Here is a 24,528-nt window from a genome sequence, read left to right on the forward strand (position 1 = left end):
TCGGTGTAACCGATCACATTAAACGATTATTCCATTTACTTGTACCCCACTCAGGTTACAGAGAGGCACATATCTAGGCAAGGTTAAATCACCAGTTAAGCTATTTAGCACGTCCAAGAGACACTCAATGTGCTGGGAATTGAAGGGGATGTAACAGTGGTGCATACTACATCATTGCGCTACTAACGTATAATTCTTTGAATTATTACTGCACTGCCTTATGTAAGTCTTAAAAATGGTCTAGTTTTCTGCCCATCTTCGCGTACAAATCTGTATTCTGTAACGTTCAGTGCCCAGTTACCAAAAATGTGTAAAATCGGATACAGCGATTGGCTGGAGTGCCCCGCGCTCATGAACAGCATTAAGTAAATTGTACGTATACATATCCCGGACAGAAGTGTGATTTGCCAACGAGCGCCACCATGCGGCAGCTTATTCAAATCGCGCCCCTATATATTCGCATACATACAAATTTTGCAAATTAACCTAAACGCGAATCTTTATTATTTCTTATATAGCAGATACCGCCCTACAGATTCAAGATCCTTGGCTCGAATCCAGAGCAACCTTGAGCGCTTACGCATCCTCGTGTCTGTAAGGTTGTCTTCCTACAGACATGCTGGTGTTGAAGAGGGCGGTTGCCAGTTCCATATTGGTCCTGTGTGAAAAGGCATTGTGCTCCTGGGATGAAGTCTGCAGGTCTTAGAATGCTTTTTTTTATATACTGTATACGGTCTGTTAAATAATGTGTGCACAAGCGGCAATGACAGTGCAACGACAGTATCCAATAAGAGACTGCTATCAACATTTATATTTGTGTTATGTAATTACCACTTATTGGTATACAAAATTATGGAACTACATTTAATGAACATATCAGACCGAATACAGCTATGCGATGTAAAATAGCAGTAAAAATGTTACAGTGGCAGAAGGAGCTAATCAGTTTTTAAAGTTAGTGACACCAAGAGCTAGCTCACAGGCCTCACGTTATTACCAATTAGAAATAAGTTTTAATGAAAAAGTAACGTCGTGGCGGCGCTCCAGGACCAAGGTTTGGTTGATTTTAGTTTCCACAGTTGTCAACGGTGACTGCTGAGCCAGTCACCTTCTTCTTCCTAATGACCACGACTCATCCTCTTGATCTCTATTACTGGTTTCAGGTTAACGATCAATATTACTGGTTTCAGGTTAAATTCCTCAAAACGTTTACTGCTAAAGCTACAATACGCGTATATGTAATTGAAAATGAGATCTTTGAAATTATTCGCTTCAGAAATGATGAGTGTACAGTATGTGATACTGTGTACTAACAGATGCCGTTAACTTTATATTGCGAATCCACTCGCATTCGTCAAGGTTTAGTCGTGTTCCAGACTAGATGCATAAGAGAGATGAAAGAGAAAAAAAATGACATCTGCTTGGGCTCTGATTGGCCCATCGTGACTGCCCGTTAGCCAATCATGCGCTCCCACTGTCTTCTCCCGAACCTGCTGTCTTACATTCTGGAAAATAAAAGGGAATAAAATTGAACGGGATTGTGCAAACGCCACTAGAGAAAGCGGGAGCTTCGGGTGGCGAGGCTGACCATGCTAAGGTAAGCGATCTTTCGCGGTTCACTTTGCAGTATGGGCCGGAAGCTAGCTGAAATAGGAACAAATAATGAAAGCTCTTGTTTTTTACGGAAAGCGACGAATTGAAAGGCAGATGGTAAAATGAGTGTTTCTGGTGTTGCATGCGGCTTTTCCATTTAAGGTGATTAAAATATAAGGTGCATCACTGGCGTACGTCTTTTACAAAACTAAACTATATAAAGACAATCTTGACAGGTTTCAACTGCTGGAGTGGCGGCGAAAGAGGCTGCAAATCTGGGGCAACGTGTTTATCTTGTCTTGTTGCCTTTACAGTACACAGTACAGTGCTGTTTTCACTGTCTTAAATCGGGATATTCTAATGAAATGCTTTATATAGATTACGAGCGACACCGTATTTCGCACGGGAGGCGAGTAAAAGGCCCAAAGCTGAGAGTGGTCGTGCATCGCTTGCCTGTATACCTTCATCAGTGCGGCCTTGGCAGCAAATACTAAGACTATATGGTGAACGGTTTTAACGGTGTTCTCTCCGGATGTTTAATTTACATACTGCTCTCGATCTATTCGTTCTACATTACATTCACTTTGATCTCATATTGTCTTTTAAAGGCAAACGCAATCCCAGCGCGCAATACCATCAGGCATATTGCCATGTGCCAACACGGACAGGTAGAACATTCGCTCAGGTACGAAGAGGATTTTGTGACGGGCACTTTGCCGGCAAGTTGGTTTTGCCCAGTACTATTTGGTAGCAAGCACGCCACAGCCTGGTCTCACAAAAAATGTACATTGTTCACGCTCCACTTAATTCGGCTTACCGCTACGAAGTCACGATTCCCACCTGGTTTTTGTCGGTGTGGACTTTGAATGTTTTCCACGTGCATATGTGGTGTTCCTCTCGTGGTATGTATCGATTTAACCTCGCACTTCGCAAAGACCTTATTGTGGTATTTAGTAGTGGTATAAAAATGCCTTAGTATTTAGTGCAGGGGTACTGTTAGGAGTATGCAGATTCGCCACCATTTCGGAGTCACTTGTCATCTTGCGCCCCATACTGCATCTCCTACATTCTTAAATGGAATACATGGATTAAGCAAAATAATGGACGGGATAACACGGTGTTCTATAATGTTAATTAAATGCACGAAACAGGGAACAAGCGCGTTTTACCGCTAAAGACGTATACATTTTCACAGAAACGAATTAATTGAATTAGATGTAAGTTAAACAACGTTCACTTCTCATAAAACTGATTTGTGTATTTCTAATATAACACCCAACAACAGTATTTGCTCTTGATGCCTTTATTTTTTTACATTTAAAATTTCCTTGCGACAAGACCTTAAGACGTCGTGTAGCCCAGCACAGTAGTATGTTGTTTCCTGTAAACCTAAGAGATGGAATTAAGGTTTGAAGGTTGCCAAGGTGTACTGCATTGTACTCATAAAAATACTGTTTTACTTTTTGTTTTTTTTAAATGTCGCTTTACTGAGTTGTGTGGTTCCGCATAGAACCATTCCTTGACAAAGAACAATTAAATGCCGTAAAGTGTTGTTTGCATATGAAATTGGTTATTTAGGCTTTGAAAATGTTCATAATATTTAGACATGTCTAGTGGGCAGGAACCCTGCGGTGGGCTGGCGCCTTACCCGGGGTTTGTTTCCTGCCTTGCGCCCTGTGTTAGCTGGGATTGGCTCCAGCAGACCCCCGTGACCCTGTAGTTAGGATATAGCGGGTTGGATAGTGGATGAATGGACAGTGGGCAGGATTCTGAAAAATCAAGAATACCTGAACTGAGCTTGTGTTACTGTATGTGGTGTGAGTAATCAGAAACCCACTGGTGTTTTAAAAATCTTTAACGTATAATCGTCTACCTAGTAGGACACAACCGATTGAGAACACCTCCCAAAAAAGTCCATTTAAACTCAGGAACCCATTGGTATTTCATAAATCTGTTAAGTGCTCATGTTTTTTTATGAAACCTGTTACACAGTAAAAGGTCAATTCTACATAGTACCTTCAAGCGGATGGGTCTTTTGGAAACCAAAAATAGTTCACCTGTGGCACTGGTCTAAAGTGTACTAGGTAATCTGTTGCATATGGCATTGTTAATGTTATCATTGTGGGGGTTTGGGGGACGAGTATGTTTAACTAAATGTATCTATGTTAACGGGCGAACTTCTCACGCTCTTCGAGATATTAAAAAAGTGTATCGCTTGACGTTGCTTTTATCATTCGTCATTTCCAGAAGACGGTTAATTCATCATAGGAAGTCGGTGCCTATCGTAGCAGCATTGAGCGACGCCATGGTTGACAACATACTAAAGAACACACTCGTATAACATCGCACATTCGCTCAAAGAATGTAAAAGTCAACCAACCTGAACGTCTATCAGATGTGAGACACACGTGATGATGCACTTCAGATTTGTGACACATGAACCTGCTGCCTAAAAGCTGACAGACTGGGATGGGGATCGCTTGTGCAACCGGTCAAGCCCTGACTTAATATATCGTAATAAACCACGTACACGTATTTGTGGGAGTTGTCTGAAAAGCACCACAATACAAAAGCAGACTGGAAAGAAATTTGTGGGCACGAATGGTTCCCACGTTTCTCAGTCAGATTCGACACTGCTTGGTTTAATTGATCATTAAATAAATTTCGAATTAGTCCATTCAGTACCATTTACCGCCGCTTGTGCGTGTCACAATTTCGTTATTTTAACACCCTTGCAAAGCTGCCCGCACAAAGACATAATCGGTTTAGAAAAGGATCAGAGATCAACTGTTGGTTCTTAATGTCCGATTTAGATTCTTTTTATCTCGCTGACAATTAAACCAGGGCCGAGATTTGACTCTGCCTTCTTCAGATGTCCAGTCTTTGAGGGAGTTCCTATTTTGTTCTCATGATCCTCACCCTTCTGCACGGTTCTCATACCTGCTTAGAAGTGTGTGCTTGTTACCCGCCTTTCGATTCAGGTCTTAACCAGTGAAGTGTGTAGTTTTTTTTTCTTTTTAAGAGGAATCGAGTTTTATCGAGATTACAGGATTGGCCAACTCAGGATTCACTGTCAGTGTGTGCTTTTATTAAAGAAATTAATGTCTGAAAATCATTCTGCACCATTCTGCCTAGCGCAAATCGCCATACGCTGACTTGTCCTCGTGAGTTCACAGGCATGGTGTGGCCTAGCTAGACACCTTAGCGTTTTGAAAGCATGAATGAATTCCCACCATACATTGTAAATGCTCATTCTTGTGAGAAAATAAATGGTTGGCATGCAAAGTTATTTTTGGCACGACTTAAAATATTTATTGGAATTGAGAGAGAATACTACTCTGGTGATGCATTTGCTGCTACTGTTTAAATGACGGAATAATAAACAGCCGACCCTCACTTTTTGCAATAATTCCAGTTCAGTTTGTATGTTTTAAGCACATCTAACGGAAAGATATGAGCTCTGTGCTCATAAACACAGCTGTTGAGATGTAAATCTACAGAACATCTGTCAGCTGGTAGTCTGTGTTACAGAAGAAGGGGCTGATGGACTGGGATTTGTGTGAACACTGCAATTTCATTGGTCGGGTGGAGACTGTGATCATAAAGCCAGTGCAGCCATTGGTTTATATCTTTATTGCTGAAATATAGTCAGATGCATTACTAGAAAATGGGGGATTGTAAGGGAGGAGAATCTCTACTAATCAAGATTTTTAGGTTAATTTCTGCTGGCAGGCATTAAACAACTTGTATATCTAGAGCACTAATATATTATACAACTTTCTATTTCTGTCACATTAGGGGATCAGTTTCTCCCTACTTTATATCTTTTCTACTGAATCTGTGTGGTTTGTTATACTCATACTGTGAAACAACTAGGCAGTTAATACATGGATTAAAACCAAAATGCTTTTGGCAAGTGATTCAGTATATGTGCATACCATCTGTGCAGATATATCCCACTGTAACTTGGACTGCACATCAAAATTCTTTAGAAATACATTTGGCCATGAATGTCCAATGGATAAGAGCTTTCATAAGCTTTTTGTGGGTTTAGACAGTCCCAGGAACCTGCTTCAATTATACAAGCTGGGATAAAAAAGCAAGAATATTCTACAGGGATTGTGTGCAGTGTGGTGTTGAACAGTAAATTACAAAGTTGTTTGTTCAACTCAGTGGGATAACAAGCAAGTCAACAAACTTGGCAGTGTTCACAATGAACATAGGTGGCAAAAGTTGTGTCTTTGTAACGTGTTACTGTGACCCCACTTAATTCACTTATACAGCTGCAAAGAGGTGAAACCTGTTTTGTCAGTTATAATAGACTGGGACACAATCCTGGGTTGGTTTCTGTTTGCACCCAGAGCTTCACAGAGAAGCACCAGCTAACTGTGACTTTTAAAAAGAAAAGTGGGTTAGAAGTAAAGAACAGAAACAGCACAGGGCCATCTTGACATATGGGCACAATGGGCACTGGCCAGGGGCCCCAGGAGCATAGGGGCCCATGATGTTTCTTGTGCTTATGTATGTTTCTGTTTTTCAGTGCACTACTTTCACCGTGGGCCTATGATGCTGTTAATATGGTCCTGAGCAGAGTGTTTCGACAGACCCTGCTGGACAAATAAACAATTACGAGTCCTTTAGCTGCATTTCATTTTCACAAAGTAAAAAAAAAAAAAAATTGCTTCACGTCTTGCTTCAAAGGATCCTATCAGCATTTCTGAATAGAACTGTTTCTTTATTATAGAACACCTTTTCCTGGTATGAGGTGCAAGGTGAGATACTTAATGACTTGGAAATGTGGTACATTTACTGTGCATGAACAATATTTACATCATTTCAAATTAATATAAAAATTAATATTGCCAGGCAGTGTAGTGTAGCGGTTAAGGCTTTGGGCTTCAAATTATGAGGTTGTGGGGTCAAATCCTGCTACTGGCACTGTGTTACTATAAGCAAGTCACTTAACCTGCCTGTCCTATAATTGGAAAAACAGCAGAAATGTAACCAATTATATCATAAATAAGTATATAGTTTAATCAAATTAAAAATTGTTAGTTAAATGTGAAATTTATTGTGACAGCACCAAATTCTTATGAGAAAAAGAAATTCTGCTGTGTTTTGAGCTCTGCCAGATGAAATATCCCGTTTGAGCCTTGAGCAAGGCTCTTGGCCTGAAAATTACTCCAATGGCTGACCCAGTGCTCTGGCCTCCAAAGATCATGCAAGAAGACACTTTCCCTTCAAGGATTAATAAAGCATATTAAAAAAATCAAAAGGTTTTTATTCTTACTTCATGCACTTAAAACATAATGGGTTATGATTTGGAAAGTAGTTAATGGCTTTGTCCACAGTCTGGGGCTGGTTTCTGCCATGACTGTCCATAACTTCTCATGTGTTTCTAGACTGGCGATTTTTAGAAAGAGTTGTGTGAGCCAAGGGTAAACATCTAGTAATCCTGGTGTGTGTTTTTATTTCCTTCCTGTTTACAGAGCTTTACCAGCACTATTAAATTATTATTAAATATATAGCACCTTTCTCAAGGCACAGTGCCAGTCTTAGTCTCCATGAAACTAATACATTTCAAATCTAAATAGCTTACAGGAGTAAAGAATTATGTGGGAATTGAATTGTTCTCTATAATGAATTTTAGCAGTTAATGATTATATAATGACGTTCCAGCACCATGGCTTGGTGGAGAACATTGGTTTATATAAAGTTATTGCAGTCTAGGTAGTGTGTCAGAGCACACTAATTGGTATCAGTAGTACACAGACATAATCAAAAAGAATATTGTATTGTGTTTTTTTTTTAAATAAGATATTGAAACCAAAGGTATTCAAAATATACTGTACACATTTGAATAATTTGTGCTTTTTTTAAAGAAAATAACAAAACATGGAAGCTGTTCTATGTATGCTTTTTGCAGATTGCAGAACTGTGCCCACCCTTTCACAAATACTTCCTGGAACTGCCTTTTGTTTTGATTGCCATACTACATGTATACTAACTGGGCACACTTAGTAGATTGGTATAAAGCCTCAAATTCTATTAAGAATAGCTCAAACTCAGCCAAGCATGTCCTGTGTGCAGCTCTGTTTAGGTTAGTCCACAGACTAGCATGGTGCACGTAGTGCTTTTAAAATTAATTCTATCTTGGTCTGTTCCTTATAGATAGTAGGTATCTATACAGTATGTAATCAAGAAACCTTCAAGGAAATCCAACAGAAACAGCCAATTTGATGTACAACTAATCTCCTTCATATGATAACGCTGAAGTGATTCTGAAGTATTACCTTAGGTTCCACTGAAAACTGAATTCTATGCACGACGGCCTTTCAGCATTTTTTGTGCAAATATTTAAGTGCTATTACTGTCTGAGCCTGTGTGCAACACTAGTTTAGTGATCCAAGAATCACTTTAACATGTTAAATGTTGGGTTTCGTTATCTTTAATTGTTCAGACGTTTAACCTCCAAGAGCTGATGAGACAGAAGAAAAAAAGATTAAAAATAGCTGCCAGCTCCTTTATTTCTGGAATGCTAAGAAAATTTTAAAGATCGGCATTTTGGAACTCTGGTTGTGTCACTTGACTTGTAGTGACTTTGACCAAAAATTAAAAAAAAAAAAACGTTGACAATCTTATTTTCACTCATATTCAGAAAAGTGCTGAAACCGGGACTCCCTCCTTTTTATTCTGGTGTTGTTTGTTTCAGTGGCCAAGGCACCTGACTGTCAAGAGCCTGACAATCAGTGGCTTGTTGAAAAGCGCAATCTGTTACAAAAGATTCTTCACTAAAATTAATATTTTGTTTTATTTGCCCTAGAAATTTTTCATGTGCAAATTGAAGCTTGATTATTTAATGTGTTTTGTGGAATATATAACAGTATGCACACACTGTGGAGAGATTGATTTCTCATTTCCAATCTCAGTCTTCCAGTGGATGAACGCTTCTGTACAGTTGAGTGAAAGAAGCAATCACTTCTAGCTCAGAAAAAAGAATTAGCTTGGAGAGAGGTCTTTAAGGCTGGCAGGGTGAATAATATTGGCATAATTCAGAAAAAGTTGTCTGACTTTTCAATGGGGATAAGGGAACTTAATAGGTGCAAGTTCTACATATGCTTGTTTTTTTTCCATTTTCTTAAATAAAATCCTTGCATACCTATTTAATTTTAGCAACTTTTAACAGATGACATTCTGGTATGTTATGGTAGAAACCATTCCTGAAGAGATGTAATAGTTGATCTACAGGTATGGGCACTGTCTCCAGAAGAAATCAAAGATAAAACAAGGTACCTGTAAACGGACAAACTCTGAATAGAGGGCCATTAAGTTCAGAGACCAACATGGCACTAGTACCAATTATTGCTGCACTAACAACAACTTTTTAATAATCTGTCCATTTAGTTTTAAGATATCTTGTTCTTTTTTTGCCTCATGTGAGCAATGATACTAAGATATAATGTATGCGTCTGTCATGCAGCACAGCTCAAACCATAAGACTGTTACATGACCTGTTGACCCAGTGCTTTATGGCTGCCAATAGGCGCCTTGCTGATCTGGAAGAAACAACACAGAGACAAGGTATATAATAAAGCAAAACAGCATTATCTATTACTTAGCTGCTGAGCAATCAGAATTACACACATACAAGAGCAGAACTAAGCTAGGGAAGGCTTTTTGAGAGGCCCTGGAAAGAAACCTTACTTATCTTGCCTATCCTTTCATGTGAATGTTGAATTAATATGGCTACAACATTTGTAAGTAGGTAAATGTGTACACTGTTAATTCATATAATGTTTAATTATTATTTTTATAATGTGCAGAACTAAGCTAGGGAAGGCTTTTTGAGAGGCCATGGAAAGAAACCTTAGTCAACCTTTCTCTTACTTATCTTGCTTATGCTTTCATGTGAATGTTGAATGAATATGGCTACAACATTTGTAAGTAGGTAAATGTGTACACTGTTAATTCATATAATGTTTAATTATTATTTTTATAATGTGTACAAAATATTCACTACTATCTTAATGAGAATTATAAAAAACTTGCAGGGTAGGAGAAATTCCCAAGTAAAACTATACTACAGGAGATATTTGACTTTTGATTGTGGCACTTACAGGCTTAAATTTCAACCTCTTGCTTCTGGTGAAAATGTAATAGCCTAGTCTAAGTTATAGTATTTAGCTGAAAAATTGAATCTGCTGAATGCACAATCATGGTCTTTGCCAATTTTAAAACGCCACACCCAATCAGTATCGTTGCCTGCTACTGGTTTGCATTTGTCCCATCATCTCTTACACCTCAGATATCTCTCCCAATTTCAGAATTCTTCATTTAGTTATCACTGCTTAGATAGGCAGGGATACATGAGTTGCCTTATGTTTCAGTTCTGTCATTTGAAGTGCCTTTCTTGCATGGGTTTTGGGAAGGAGACACATCTCCTCTCTGTTCGAAAGACCTGCAGTTGGGTTAGTTGGTAAATATTAAATTGGCCTTTTGTGAAACTGTGCCCTGTGAAAGACTGATGCAGGGTTTTTCTTTCATCTATTCACATGTAGGTTGAAGATATGCATCTACCCAAACTAGGGCTGATGTTATATAGTGAATTTAGTTTTTACCCTTTTTGAACCTTTTCCTTTAAAATGAAACAGATGCCTCACATTAGCCCCACACCAAATGCAATAGGATATGGTCCATGTTATGGCTATTGATTAAAAATGAAGAAAATTATAGAAATTTTCATCTGGGAAACTTAGTGTATTTGACCCCATCAACCATCCATAAATAAAATATGTGAGAACTGATCTAATGGATACAGCAACCACACAACTGCCATTTTACTTTTATAACTCTACTTTGTGGTTCAGTGTGTAAGAAATACATGTAACCTGCCTTGGGATGGGGATCTCCTTAAAATACGGCACATTCTATAAAGCTGATTTGAGATAAAATACTTTTACTTAGGTCATTAATTCAAGACATTGATAACTCATCATATTGGGTTCTGACTTAAAGAAAAGTAATTCACAATTATTGTCCTATACAGCACTTTAAAAGAGGCTAAGCTACAATTCACTGCAGAAAAAACACTGTGCTAGCTGGAAGTATCTGAGATAATGTACAATTGAAACCCAATTCAGTGTGTTTATTTCACATATTGCAAAAATTACCTTTAGAGAAGCAAAGAATATCAAGTCTTATTACTCATTAAGAAGTTTGTAAATCAATAAAAATGTGTTGCCAATGCACATTTTAGTTTTTTTTCTAGTGGGTCTTGATACCAACCAATCTTGATAAATACACATGTTTGCTTTGTACAAGTGCTCTTCTACTAAAGCTTTACATGAGCTTTGTGTTTTTTCTGTACTTTTGACTTCTGTAATGCAAAAGAAAGAAATGAAAATGCATTGGATAAAATTGTAAAACTCTGAATTGTGCCAAATTTCCATTAAAATTCTCTGAAGAGATGCATTACAAATACTCAAATCTTTTAGTTAATTATATCCATCAATTTTATTATATCTTTAAAATTACGAAATTAATTGGTAAAGCGCACCCAGGCTGTTACTTTAAATGAGTTCAACAAGAACACAGGGACACAGTTGTAAACTTGCTAAAGGGACATTTTGCACAAACATAAGGAAAATACTCCTCACACAGACAGTCATAGACGTATGGAATACGTTACCAAGTAATGTAGTTGATAGTAGAACTCTAGGGACATTCACAAGTTTACATGATGTTATTTTGGAGGAATCAAGTACATAGGACTCTGAATGAGTTTGCATTCATTTACATTGCATACTTTATGTTCTTTACAGTATCTTCTTCATACTGCCATCCAATGCATCCACTCTACACTCATATCTCATTCTGGACGATAGATAGATAGATAGATAGATAGATAGATAGATAGATAGATAGATAGATAGATAGATAGATAGATACTTTATTAATCCCAAGGGGAAATTCACATACTCCAGCAGCAGCATACTGATACAAAAAAAATTATTAAATTAAAGATTGATAATAATGCAGGTAAAAACAGACAATAACTTTGTATGATGTTAATGTTTACCCCTCACCCCGGGTGGAATTGAAGAGTCACAGAGTTTGGGGGAGGAACGATCTCCTCAGTCTGTCAATGGAGCAGGACAGTCTCAGTCTGTCGCTGAAGCTGCTCTTCTGTCTGGAGATGACACTGTTTAGTGGATGCAGTGGATTCTCCATAATTGATAGGAGCCTGCTTAGCGCCCATCGCTCTGCCACAGATGTCAAACTGTCCAGCTCCATGCCAACAATAGAGCCTACCTTCCTCACCAGTTTGTCCAGGCATGAGGCGTCTTTCTTCTTAATGCTGCCTCCCCAGCACACCACCGCGTAGAAGAGGGCGCTCGCCACAATCATCTGATAGAACATCTGCAGCATCTTATTGCAGATGTTGAAGGACGCCAGCCTTCTAAGGAAGTATAACCGACTCTGTCCTTTCTTACACAGAGCATCAGTATTGGCAGTCCAGTCTAATTTATCATCCAGCTGCACTCCCAGGAATTTATAGGTCTGCACCATCTGCACACAGTCACCTCTGATGATCACGGGGTCCATGAGGGGTCTGGGCCTCCTAAAATCCACCACCAGCTCCTTTGTTTTGCTGGTGTTCAGGTGTAGGTGGTTTGAGTCGCACCATTTAACAAAGTCATTGATTAGGTCCCTATACTCCTCCTCCTGCCCACTCCCGATGCAGCCCACGATAGCAGTGTCGTCAGTGAACTTTTGCACATGGCAGGACTCCGAGTTGTATTGGAAGTCTGATGTATATCGGCTGAACAGGACTGGAGAAAGTACAGTCCCCTGTGGCGCTCCTGTGTTGCTGACCACAATGACAGACATGCAGTTCCCAAGATGCACATACTGAGGTCTTAATATTTAATATTGTATTAAACAGTGTATTTTTACTTAAAGAAGTTGGTGCTATGAATGCATGTAGGCATGTCAATGTACAGTACTTGCTCCAGATCATTCAGCCAGATCTATGCTGTTCTATGTAGATTTGTTTTATCAAGGGACAAACACTAAGGGGCACCTTAACCTTCTGTTATCCTCACCTCTAACCTGTAAAACTATCCACTCTACTGAAAGTTCTAAAGTCAGTCTTAGTGAGGCAAGCAGTGTTCTCAAGTTATAGTCACTAGCATAGGAATTCTTAAGTCTAAGAGCAAGTACTTTAACTAATTATGTAAGCAATGCTTAAATTGCTAAGTGTTCCATCTTCATTATTCCAGCTCTCTTTATCCTTCATACCAATCACTATTTGTCAAACAGCTTCAATTGGGCACTGTTATTCTAGATACTTTTTTTCTTGTTTATAATGCATTTATGTTTAATTATGTGCACATAAATGTGTCCAAGCATTAATCCATGCATTTTCCAAAGTCACTTACTCCAAGTTTCGGGGTGAAGTTTGCTGGAGTTTAGACCAGCAGTCACATACAAATCAGGAGCCAAGTCTGGATTAGGTGCAGATGAAAGTGTTTATCACGTTACTTTATACAGTATGTTCCACTATTTATCAAGCAGCTATTATTATCATTACTATTTTAAACAAGTAGTTTATAGCTTATGTGTATATGTGTATACACAAAATAAGAAACTTAATATGTCATCAAAGAACAAGAAAATTATATTTTAAGGTTTTTCCCAAGAGCCACGGTCATACTGTTTGGTCAAAAGTACACTTTGAGATTTTAGCCAATGGGAACAAATGCTCCCACTCTTCCATGGTACTGTAGTTTTTTTTTTGAGAGTATGGTTTCTGTTCAGAGAAAAAATTACAAATTTTACATGATCTAGAACACCTGCATCCTACCATTCTGGGAGGATTGCATGAGTGTAGTGGAATTCATTTTGTTGTCTGCAGCTTTACTATTGTAGGCAGCTGAGAATTTAATAAGAAACTGGATGAAAATGGCCAGAGCAAAGAAAAAGCAGTTAGCAGTAATGAGATGGCTGAACTCATTCTACCATCTCTGTGTAATCAAAACCCACCACCGACAGAAACACAATGCCTTGCAAAAAAATAGCACATCCTACGAGGGCAGGTGGGCACTACAGAGAGGGAATAGACTAATATGTGAGAACTGGCAGAGAAGGGGGAGTTGCAGCAATTCAATGCTTCCCATAAGACCTCTCGCTTACTTTAATGAGGTGTCAACACCCACATTTTGCTCTTTGTGAAAATCGTGTGCTTTAATTGGTGTGGGTGTGAACTGACACACAATGTAATGCAGACAGTTTCACTGTTTCAGTGCTCATGTATTTTTTTTTTTAATGTAGTAAATAAGTCAAAATATGTAATTGTTGTCTGCATAGGTCTCCAGATTTTAACAGCTTTTGTGGTTTGCTAATTTGGCTGGACTGGTTTTAATAGCAAACACAAGTACCTCCAGATTTATAAACAGTTACCTAAATGTAATTGTACAGATGGTTTGTCCTACCTTTCATTCTGGCATTTTACACAAATTATGTAATGTGGATTGATGATCACTTACACATGATTACCAAAAGGAATAAACTAACATCTGTACAAATTCCTCCTTGCCAATGCTTAAATTCCTCCTTGCCAATGCTTAATGTAACTTATGTGGTGGACTGGCTCCCTGTCCAAGGTTTGTTACTGCCTTGTGCACTTTGCTGGCTGGGATAGGCTACGGCCTCCACCGCGACTCTGGTCTGGGTTAAGCAGGTTAAAAAAATGACTGACTGACTAATTCCAGATTGTGTCTTCACACCTCATTATGAAAAAGGCAATATACTTATAGAATTTATTTATGTGGAAGTAACTTGATGCTACAGTACATTTTATTTAAGCATTAGTTGGCCTTTTAAGCATAGTGGCACCCTTTAATGACAGCTCTGAGCACCTGTGTTTGATTCCTATCTAAGTCATCATGTTCTGAATTAAGAGTTTTTTATCTGTTTCTGCAGTAATTTTCACTAAGCACTTGAGTTTCCTCTTACACCACACAAAGACAATCAATCTGGGTTCCTTAAGAATATAATAAAAATCAAAGTTTCAGTCTGTCATCCATCTCTCCTTGATTTTGTATTACAAGTATGCTTTATGTTTTTATAGATTTTATGCATATAAATATTTTATAGCAGTAAAATATGTCAAATTGTACATGTTGCCATCTTTAGAACGGCACTTGTGTCCCTAGTAAATTGCTTCAATATCATATATCTAAATCTTGGCTTTGATAATGGAAATATGAGTACATTACTACAGTACTTTGATACTGTAAAATGAATTGTCTAAATTTTAACAAAGATTTACACATAAAAAAAGAGACCACCTGTTCCAACTAAAGCACCAAAAATACATGAAGCATTAATTTTATGTATTCATGTTTTTACCTATATTTATTTTTCTAGATTTCTTTACATATTTGATACTTAAAGTATAACTTCTGAAGGTGCATTTTCAATGCTATAGTAATCAACTCATAACTTCTTCTATTCGTTATTTAAATCTGGTACTGTCTTCAGTACTGTGTGATGACTCTGTGGGTAGTGCTACTGCCTTAACTTCATTAACCTGTGCTTGATTTACACATAGTCTGAGTTTTCATGCTGTACATATTTGTGTAGGTTTCCTCTAGTTATTATATATTTTCTTTCACTCAGACAAGCATGCTACATTGACTGGCATTTCAAAATTTGAATAATGCAATTACCTGGTGTCTCATCTAGGATTGTTTTTTGCTTCACACCTGATAAATAAATTGCTATGAAATGTCAAAATCCTCTAAGCCTTTTTTGTCCATCATTTTAACAAAATACAGGACTGACTTGAAGTTGAACTTTCTGATTGGTCGCTTCATGAATCTCCTATATGCGTTATGATAAGTCTTGGGGACCCCTGGTAGCTACAGGTTTTTTGTTCCAAACAGTTTCCCAGTCTGTTGTTTTACCTCTAACTGATCTCAAATAATTCTCTTTTACTGCAGTCAGAAAAGCACAGAAGTATTTTTACATTAATATCACATTTACATGTTTACTTTTCTTTAAATGCTAACACTTATTTTCCTATTCATTTGCTTTTTTATGCATAGTTAGCTTCCTTAATTGTTTTCTTCTTCTTCTTTCGGCTGCTCCTGTTAGGGGTTGCCACAGCAGATCATCTTCTTCCATATCTTCCTGTCCTCTGCATCTTGTTCTGTTACACCCTTCACCTGCATGTCCTTTCTCACCATATCCATAGTTCCACTCTCTTTACTTTCCTCCTCTCCTCCTGCCTCCAGACATGTCTCCCCCCTCTTCTTCTTCGGCCAACAATAGCCCAATTTCCGCCAGCACCCAGTTGGCGGTCGTTGTTAACCCGGGGCTCAACCGATCCGGTATGGAAATTTTTATTGTTGTCTGCATGTTGATTTGGCAAAATTTTACACCGGATTCCCTTCCTGATGTAACCCTCCCCATTTATCTGAGCTTGGGACTTGCACGAAGAAACACACTGGTTTGTGCATCCCCTGTGGCTGGGTTTGCATCCCCTGTGGCTGGGTTAGCTTCCTTAATTGTTTTATAATGATCAAAATTAACAATGAGAAAGAGCATAAACCAGGGCAAACAGCACCTCTTGCTGAAAGGCTAGGGCTACTTCAGCATCAGATCCACTAATGTGTTTATTAGTAAAATGATTAAATAATTAGTAACAAAGCAGAAAGAAAATCATGATGATGAAAATCTTAAATACGAAATTAAAAAGCATTATCACCAAATGACATATGGTACATAACGATGGGCACATTCTTAAAAAAAATACCTAACTGGTTTTATAATTTCAATATTGACTCCAAAACATTGAAACTAGGAAATATTAGCCTGCTTTAATTGGAATAAATACTTGTAGCCCACAGGACTGAGTTTGAGTATCACCGCTCATCATACCAGCTGACCACCTCATTGTAACTGAAAAAGAACAATATGAAAACAGGCTTTAATTTGTGGTCTCCTGAGAGCTGGAAGTATGCAACCACAAATTCACTGGGAGAGAGAAACAAAATGTGCTATAATTTTCCTACTGAATTTATGATATTTCCTTTGGCTATACACAGAAAATGCAGCTCAGTTTTCCACATTAACAATCTAAATTTTATATATAATTGTGCGTGTACCATTGCCTGGAGGTGTACATTTTCAGTGTCAGTGTGAGTCACTCCTACCTGCCATTATCATGTCAACAGGGGATGATTTCAACGGAGTGAATTCCCAAACAATATTTGGCAGTTGAATGATTAATAATGAATTAACTGCTTGCTTTATTTTATTAATATACTCTTCCCACATTTTCTAGGTCACTTCTGACGTTGTATTCTTTAGAATATGCATTGACTTGTTTTTTGAGTCACATGGAACTGAAGCAATCTGACAAAGCTTGGTTGACATTCTGTGGTCCCTTCTTACAGCCTTGACACCTGAGGAGTGGATGGAGGAGCAGAGTGGAGGTGGCTGGAACAATCGCCATGTCATCATGTATTTCAAGTGTCCCTGCTGCTAAGACAATTTGCAGGAATGACTTGCTGTCTAGCCAGAGTAGTGCCCAGCAGCATTCAAATCTTGTCTGCAATGTTTCTCTACTAAACCTCGACAGGAGGATGGAGTCCTTGATTGTAGTCACAGAGTACGAGTCAAGCTCTGCAGCTGGGGACCATGGTGACAATGGAGAGTCGCCCATGAGTGATTTAGACAATTGCAGCTCCAGTGAGGCTCTTCCCAAACACTTTCTGCTTGATGAAGCTTTAAACCATAATCAAAGGCTCCCAGGGACCCGTGAGTCTCGAGCTCGTCTCAACCTTTCTGACAGGAAGCTATCTTTGCAGGAGCGCTCTCAGACTCCCCAGTCTCCAGGTTTCCATACAGGGGTTAACGGACGCTACATCTATCCCTCGCTTCCCTATTCTCCGGTGACCTCGCCCCACTCCTCTCCCAGATTACCCAGGAGACCTACTGTGGAGTCTCACAGAGTGTCCATCACTGATCTCCAGGTAAGTTTGAGTCAGAGAAAAGAGGGTCAAAACACATGCATGAAGCTGCAATGTGACTGGTATGTTGTGTTGCTGAGTGTGGCAATTTTATATCATGGTTGAATATTATGCTGACTGTAAGAAAAATCATGGAATGGACTAGACAAGAAAAATACAAATTCAATTGTTTGAACTAGTGTGCAGTCTCTAATATTTGCTTGGGCTTTCTTCCACTGTCCAAAGACCACTTCCTCAATAATTTCATGAAGCCATATAACATTGATTTTGGCTTGAAATACACGATACTTGTGCTAAAGGCTGGTATAATTTTCTTATTACTTAAAACTAATGTCTTCCAACTTATGGCCTTGGATTTGGTACGTATTCTCTTAAATCTTCCTCTTTCTACTAGCTGTATCAAAAGACTTGCTGCATGGGTGAATCAGTTACTTTGAATGCTTGGGTGCCATAGCTAACATCTTTAAAAAAGAAAACAAAAGCTTGTGAGGTGTACTCACTTTTTAACTGCCTATGTTTTTCCCCTCTTGGAGTGGTCAAGGTGAACATTACACACTATGAATTATGAGAACAGATGGCCAATTTCTCCTAACTTCCTGCCAGTGCACTTATTATAAGTAATTGGTTTCCTACCACACTCCATGTGCCACACTTGCCAGCAGCAAAATGGCATTTGGTAAATGGCTGACAACAGTACCCAAGTAAACTCCACTAGGTGATGCCTGGCCTAGACAGGAAAGCAGCTGCTTAGTGTACATGTTGTTTGCTCTTCAGGGTGTCTATTCTGAAATGCAATTCCCACAGTCTATTTAAGAAGAAAGAACTGCTGGTAGAGACTAAATAAAACCCTTCTCTTATAATACAGTATGTAAATATTGAGTAATGCACAGGATAAAAGCAAGAAAGAGGGGAAGTATGTCTTCAAAAAAAGCAAGTGAAGCAAATAAAACCTCACCAAACATCCACTGAAATAGTACAGTTAATACTGGCATGGTACCAAAATAAATATTATTCAATAGGCATACAGTGGGGCTTATTTGTCCAGCCTAGAAGGAGGATCTTTTTAAATGTAACTTGATCCATCTCTTGTTAGAGTACTGATCTGATCCTAAGCAGACATTCAGCTTTTATAAACTGTCGTTTCTCATAAAACCCTTTTACCCTTAGGGCAGTTTTATATTTTCATGAGTCACGTGCTTTGTTCAAAGCTAGTCAAAAGAAGAGCTGTTCAGCTACTCTCTCTCTGTGAATATGGGAATGCAATTGCAGCACAACTTTAAAAATGGCAAGATGGATGGAAGTGCCAGAAGAAAGGAAATGTGGTTGAAATAATCATAGATAGGAAAAGCATTAGCAAACCAACCTAAATGGTTTAAGCTTGGGAGCTGCAGCACTGTGATGTCTAGAGTCTGCCATTTCTAGTTTCTGTGGAATGTGACTAGCAGCATATACTGTAGATGACAAAGTGAGCTCACCAAATCAATGCTCCTATTGAAGATTTAGGAAAACATTAAGTTTTGTGCTCATAATGGAAAGGAAATATAAAAATAAGGTTTGTTACTAAATGAATTTGTCTTTTGTTGCACGTTTTGGGAAGATTACTACATTCCTTCATTCTTTTTATGGTGTTAAAAATGTGTGTTAGAATATATTTGTATATACGGTAAAGCTCAAATGAGATGACTTTTTAAAAATTAACTTCTATTTTGGCAATAAAAGTGATTAAGTGATTTATTTTAAACAACCTGTAATCTTAAATTATGTTTATTTTTTAAAAATGCTGTGGGTTAATAAACTATTCTAGAGAGGGGCTTCTTCTAATCATCATTTGCTTTGTTTTCACAGGACTGTGTACAGCTTAATCAATATAAGCTAAAAGATGAAATTGGAAAGGTACAGTATAAAGAAAGTTGCACAGGATTTATAACTGGGGGGTAATGAATTTAATGTAGTAGAAGTTAGACACCACACTCTTCAAATTCCCATGTTGCTCATCTAATGTAAACTGGCTATCTGATGTCAGGTATGATACTAATATTTTGGGGAGAAAGTAGGTGGCTTTTTCCTTTGGGTGCCATGTGGGATGAACCTGAGCAATTGCTCCTCATTAACTGCAGGAGGCACCCACCTGATCACTTCTTTTGTCTGCATAGAACAATTCATTAAGCAAGTGCAGACGGGATGTGACCATAAAATTTGATGGCTTATTAGGAATGCCTGTATTTTTAATAACTTTCTTTTTGGCAGCCTTTTGGCTGAAAGAACATTGGAGCCAGCTAATTGCCTTTTTTGTTTTTGTCCCATTTCAAAAAGGGCTCCTATGGAGTTGTCAAGCTGGCATACAATGAAGATGACAACACCTACTATGTATGTATTTATGAGTTTTGCTGTGAAAGATTCGTTTCTTTGAAGTATTCACACTGTTCTCCATACTTTGCAGGCAACATGGCTTTTCAAAGCAGAGAACATGTACAATCACCTAGAATTACAAACACTAAACATCTTTCCATTGGATCTATTAGAGTTTATGCAAAAGTTTTTTTTTTAATTAATAAAAAGTAAGCTACTGTATTTAAATGTACTAGCCTGACTGACTTTTGGCCCAAGTACTACAAAAATTGAACATCCTCTGTATTATAATTCAAACCACCAGAACAATTTCTATGGTGGCACGGATGCACAGTAGTTAGTATTATTATTAGTGACTCACTGACCAAAAGACTTAAGTTGGAATCACTATGCGATGCTTGTATGTTCTCCCTGTTTTAGTAGGGAGATTTTCTGAAGATATTTCTGGGCCTGGATTTCATGACAAAAAGAGGATAGGAGATGGATGGATCAATCTGTTTCAAGCATTCTAAAGGCCCACAGATCCAACTTTTCTTTTTGGGCTCTATGCACTTTGTGAGGAATTATATTCTTGTGCTTTAATATATAACTCTCATTTTTTAGGTAAATCAGGCTGCAGCATTTATGATTTCTCCTTTTCTTAATTTAGCATTTTTAAAATAACTTCAATGCCTGGCTTAGTTTGGCTTCCTAGTGTCTAAAACACTAAACTTTAACACACTTTTACACATTTATTTTCAAAGTTGGCATTTAATAAATTAGATGACTGCAAGCCTAAACACAGAATAATTGGAATGAGGCAAGAAGCAAGAGCACAGGAGCCCATGTCAGAAAATACTCATTTACACACCACACTCTTTAATACTGTGAAAGTCCATGGAGATGAAGAACAGTCTAACCAACAAGAATTTAGGATGTGTGTTGAAATGGAAGTGCCAGGAGAAAAACTAAACATTGTGAGAATGTCTAATCTCCACACAGATAGGATTGGGTTTTGAACTTAGTCTGGAAAATGGCAGGGCTAACGTCCAGAAAGGATTGGGTTTTGAACTTAGTCTGGAAAATGGCAGGGCTAACGTCCAAGCTGTCCTATTTAAAGAAAAAAAAAACAACATACACACACACTTTTCTCAAGATGTTTTTAAGTACAGTATACAGCTCCCACCTATGTATTTTTATAATTTTTTCCCCACTCCCAAACAATTGCTGAAATGGATTCTGCATGTCACACAACAATAACTCCAGTATATTTTAAAATAAGTACAATAGAATTTTACTATAGCACTGTACTTCTGTAGTGCCTTGAAAAATTCATTTACTAAGGCTCATGGTATAAACAGACTCCTTTAATAATACTGGGTAACTTATGTAAGCAAATATGTTTTTTATCTGGCAATGGGATCTATAGGTTGACATATTGAACTATAGTTTATTCTAAACTAGACTAAACATGCATTTTGTATGGGTTACATTTCAGCCATTAGGACATATTGCCCACAATGAAATAACAGTAAATCCACGACTCTCAGTTGTATACACATAAACTTTAAGTGTTGGTAAATTAACCAGTATAATTTTTGGAATAAGGGGTGGCAGATTATTTAAATCTCTGAAGGTTATTTTTATGGTGTGTTCAAGCTATAATGTCTGTACTTATTCTAGGCTAGCATTTTGAAAACTGGAAACTGCAGGTGTCAAGCTCATGGAAGTGTTGCACAATGACCATGACTGTAATTGAATTTTTAATGTTTTGTCTAGCAAGTTTAGAATATCTGCTTTTTCTTAAATGTTTCACCCTTTCCAGGCAATGAAAGTGCTTTCTAAAAAGAAGCTTATGCGTCAGGCAGGCTTCCCTCGTAAGTACCAAAATTTATCATTTTTTTTTGATGGAATTATGTTAACATTCTCAAATCCGCTTAATCCAATTCTGAGTCATTGGGAGCAGGAACGTATCATGATAGAAACAAGCACCATTTTATCACAGGGTGAACACACCTTCATAAAGGGCAATGTTAGTATCACTAATTATCCTAACATGCAAGTCTTTGATGAAAGAGGAGAATGACATCAGGAAAACATGCAAATTCCAGATAGATAGCAAGCAGGCGTGAGATTTGATCCCTGGAGACTGGATAAAGCAGTACATATTGGCAGGGCTAAGAAAACCGCTATATCAGACAAGCCATTTAATGCCACTGTCTTTATCCAAAACAAAAATATTTATCCATTTGTTTGTAACATGTCCAAAAGTCTTATATTTTATGTTATTTTCAAATCATATGTCCATGCCTTTTTGCTGGAATGTATAAATAACAGGATGTTAAAACCTATTCCACAAGTATTAGGGGCAATACAGAAATCTACCCTGAATGGACGCCAGTCCATCATTTGGCTCCTTTATTGCACTGGCTGCTTTATGCTTGTAAGTCAACTTGTCTTAGAGATATAGAAGAGAAACCAGAAGAAAACCTGAACAAAAGGAACATGGCAACAATGCTTGTCCCTAATATTGTGAAGCAGCAAAAGTGAACTTTGCTCAACGTACTGCTTGAACTGATAATCATGATTTCATTGTTGCAAATCATTCTAAGCAGTTTTAGTTTTTTCATAGCTTAATTCCATTAGTGCTACATCATGTACAATAACATTCTGAAATGTCTATAATGTGCTTAATTCAGTTTAAAGTTGTGGGCAGAATGTGCTTATCCCAGCAAAACCTGCTGCAATTCAGGAAATTACCAATTTAACCATAAGGGTGCTTTACTGAACTCTTTTTTAATTTTATGGTGAGAATGTTCAAACAGCTAATAACTAAATTGTACATATTTCTTACTAATTCTATACGGTACAGGACGGCCCCCACCTCGTGGTACCAGAACCAGCCCTGAAAGCACAAGTAATCCCAAGGGTCCTCTAGAGCGGGTCTACCAGGAGATTGCCATTCTCAAGAAGCTGCATCACCCCAATGTGGTGAAACTGGTAGAGGTAATTTACGTACTTTTTGTCCCCTTAACTTCTATTCTACATTTCAGTAACTTGATTACTAAAGCCTGTGGTAGGCATTTAGGTTCTAGTAATTGTCTTCTACACCTTTTTGTTGGCCAGGTGCTTGATGACCCCAGCGAAGACCATCTGTACATGGGTGGGTGTCCCTACTGTTTGGCCTTCTGTCCCGGGGAAAGGTCACGGTCGGGGGCTTCCCTTATTGGGCTAGGGCCATCCTGGCTTCTTTGCTTGCAGGAAGGCGACACACAGGGTTGCAGTGTGTCCAGTACGGAAACAGAAAGTCATGCTGGCAAAATCTGTTAGTGTATCCTTTTTCTGTTTAGGGATTAGATGTTTTGTACAGGTTTATCCAGGCTTACATATGGAATTCCTATAGTTACTACTTCTTCTGAGGGCTGATAGCTTCTTATTAGGAATTGATGAGGACTAGACTTGCTTTATTTTTTTGTTTTATTACATGTGTTAGTATTGGATAGAAACATCTAATTCTGTGTTTAAGGTAAACAGTCCATTAATAAATATATAGAAGCAATACATGCTCCCTATTTGCTGTAACCCCACTGAGAAAATTGGATTCTCAGTCATAAGTCTTAATAACTTCTATTGTACAAGTATAATAACCTATCCTTTTTTGAATGTACAATACATCAGGCAAATAATGTAAATGTTGTTTTCTTTCAAAATATGGCCAAAGAAATGATTAGCATTAAAATCTAAACCTTACAGTTCACACTAGCAGCCTTGGTTCCTTTAACATGCAAGGACCATTTATACCCTGTGGTGTGTTTCTTGTACTTTCCTCAATGTGCAAAATACACAATGAAATTAATTAATTTTTGTATAGGACTATACTTGGTGGACAAATGTGCAGTGCTATGATTATTAAAGTTGTAAAGAGTAACATCATAGCAGTTAGGTGCATGGTGTTTCAAATTGTAAAGACTTGATTTTGTTGTGTCACAATGGTGTAAGGTGGCATATGGATATGCCCTATGTTGCCCCCCCCCCCCCACCCCCCAACCACTTTTTAAAGTTCTTAAGTACAAAGTGTTATTTATGTATTGTGACTAAAAAACTGAATTTAAATATGAATATAATTGCAATATACATCAGAAATTGTGGTTTGAGTCTAGTAATCCAGATCTAATTTTGTTTAGAAACTGGAGGATTTCAAAATTGCTGGCTCCTATAAAAGTGAAATATATGTATGAAATAAAGTATAAAGCATTTGTTTCAAAAAACAGATGTAAATTGCTTTACCGATGGCATGGTATTAAAGTGATCAGTATGACTGCTCAAAGCTTCTCTCTTGTCTACGTTCCAGAGCTTATCAGCAGTGGCAATATTTTTATTATCCTGTTAGCTCTAAATCAGGACTAACACGTTAAGAAAATGGATGGGTGATTTAAGACTCTGTCCCATGCTGACCAAGGCACCAACCTGCCTGTGCTCTCTCATTTTGCCAGAAATTGTATTATAGTTGTATGCTTGGCAAGTGTGCTGGCACGATGTTTATAATAGAAAGGCACCATAGAGCTAA

General features: G+C 37.9%; 1 protein-coding gene across 2 annotated transcripts in view; it reads left to right on the top strand.

The window, feature by feature from the left end:
• The first annotated feature begins 1,457 nt into the window (after nt 1–1,457).
• LOC114668765 (calcium/calmodulin-dependent protein kinase kinase 2-like) overlaps nt 1,458–24,528 on the top strand; it is a 36,401-nt gene continuing 13,330 nt past the window's right edge. The window contains exons 1-7 of one of the 2 annotated variants that reach the window (XM_028824691.2): nt 1,458–1,597; nt 17,058–17,636; nt 19,479–19,526; nt 19,947–20,000; nt 21,787–21,838; nt 22,834–22,967; nt 23,088–23,124. In XM_028824691.2, coding sequence (XP_028680524.1) covers nt 17,115–17,636; nt 19,479–19,526; nt 19,947–20,000; nt 21,787–21,838; nt 22,834–22,967; nt 23,088–23,124 — 847 coding nt within the window. In that variant the 5' untranslated portion in view covers nt 1,458–1,597; nt 17,058–17,114. Of the gene's footprint in view, nt 1,598–17,057; nt 17,637–19,121; nt 19,186–19,478; nt 19,527–19,946; nt 20,001–21,786; nt 21,839–22,833; nt 22,968–23,087; nt 23,125–24,528 lie in introns of those variants that run through there. The other variant, XM_051921219.1, reaches the window with a different exon arrangement.

The sequence above is a fragment of the Erpetoichthys calabaricus genome, chromosome 18, assembly GCF_900747795.2.
Source record: "Erpetoichthys calabaricus chromosome 18, fErpCal1.3, whole genome shotgun sequence".
NCBI lineage: Eukaryota > Metazoa > Chordata > Cladistia > Polypteriformes > Polypteridae > Erpetoichthys > Erpetoichthys calabaricus.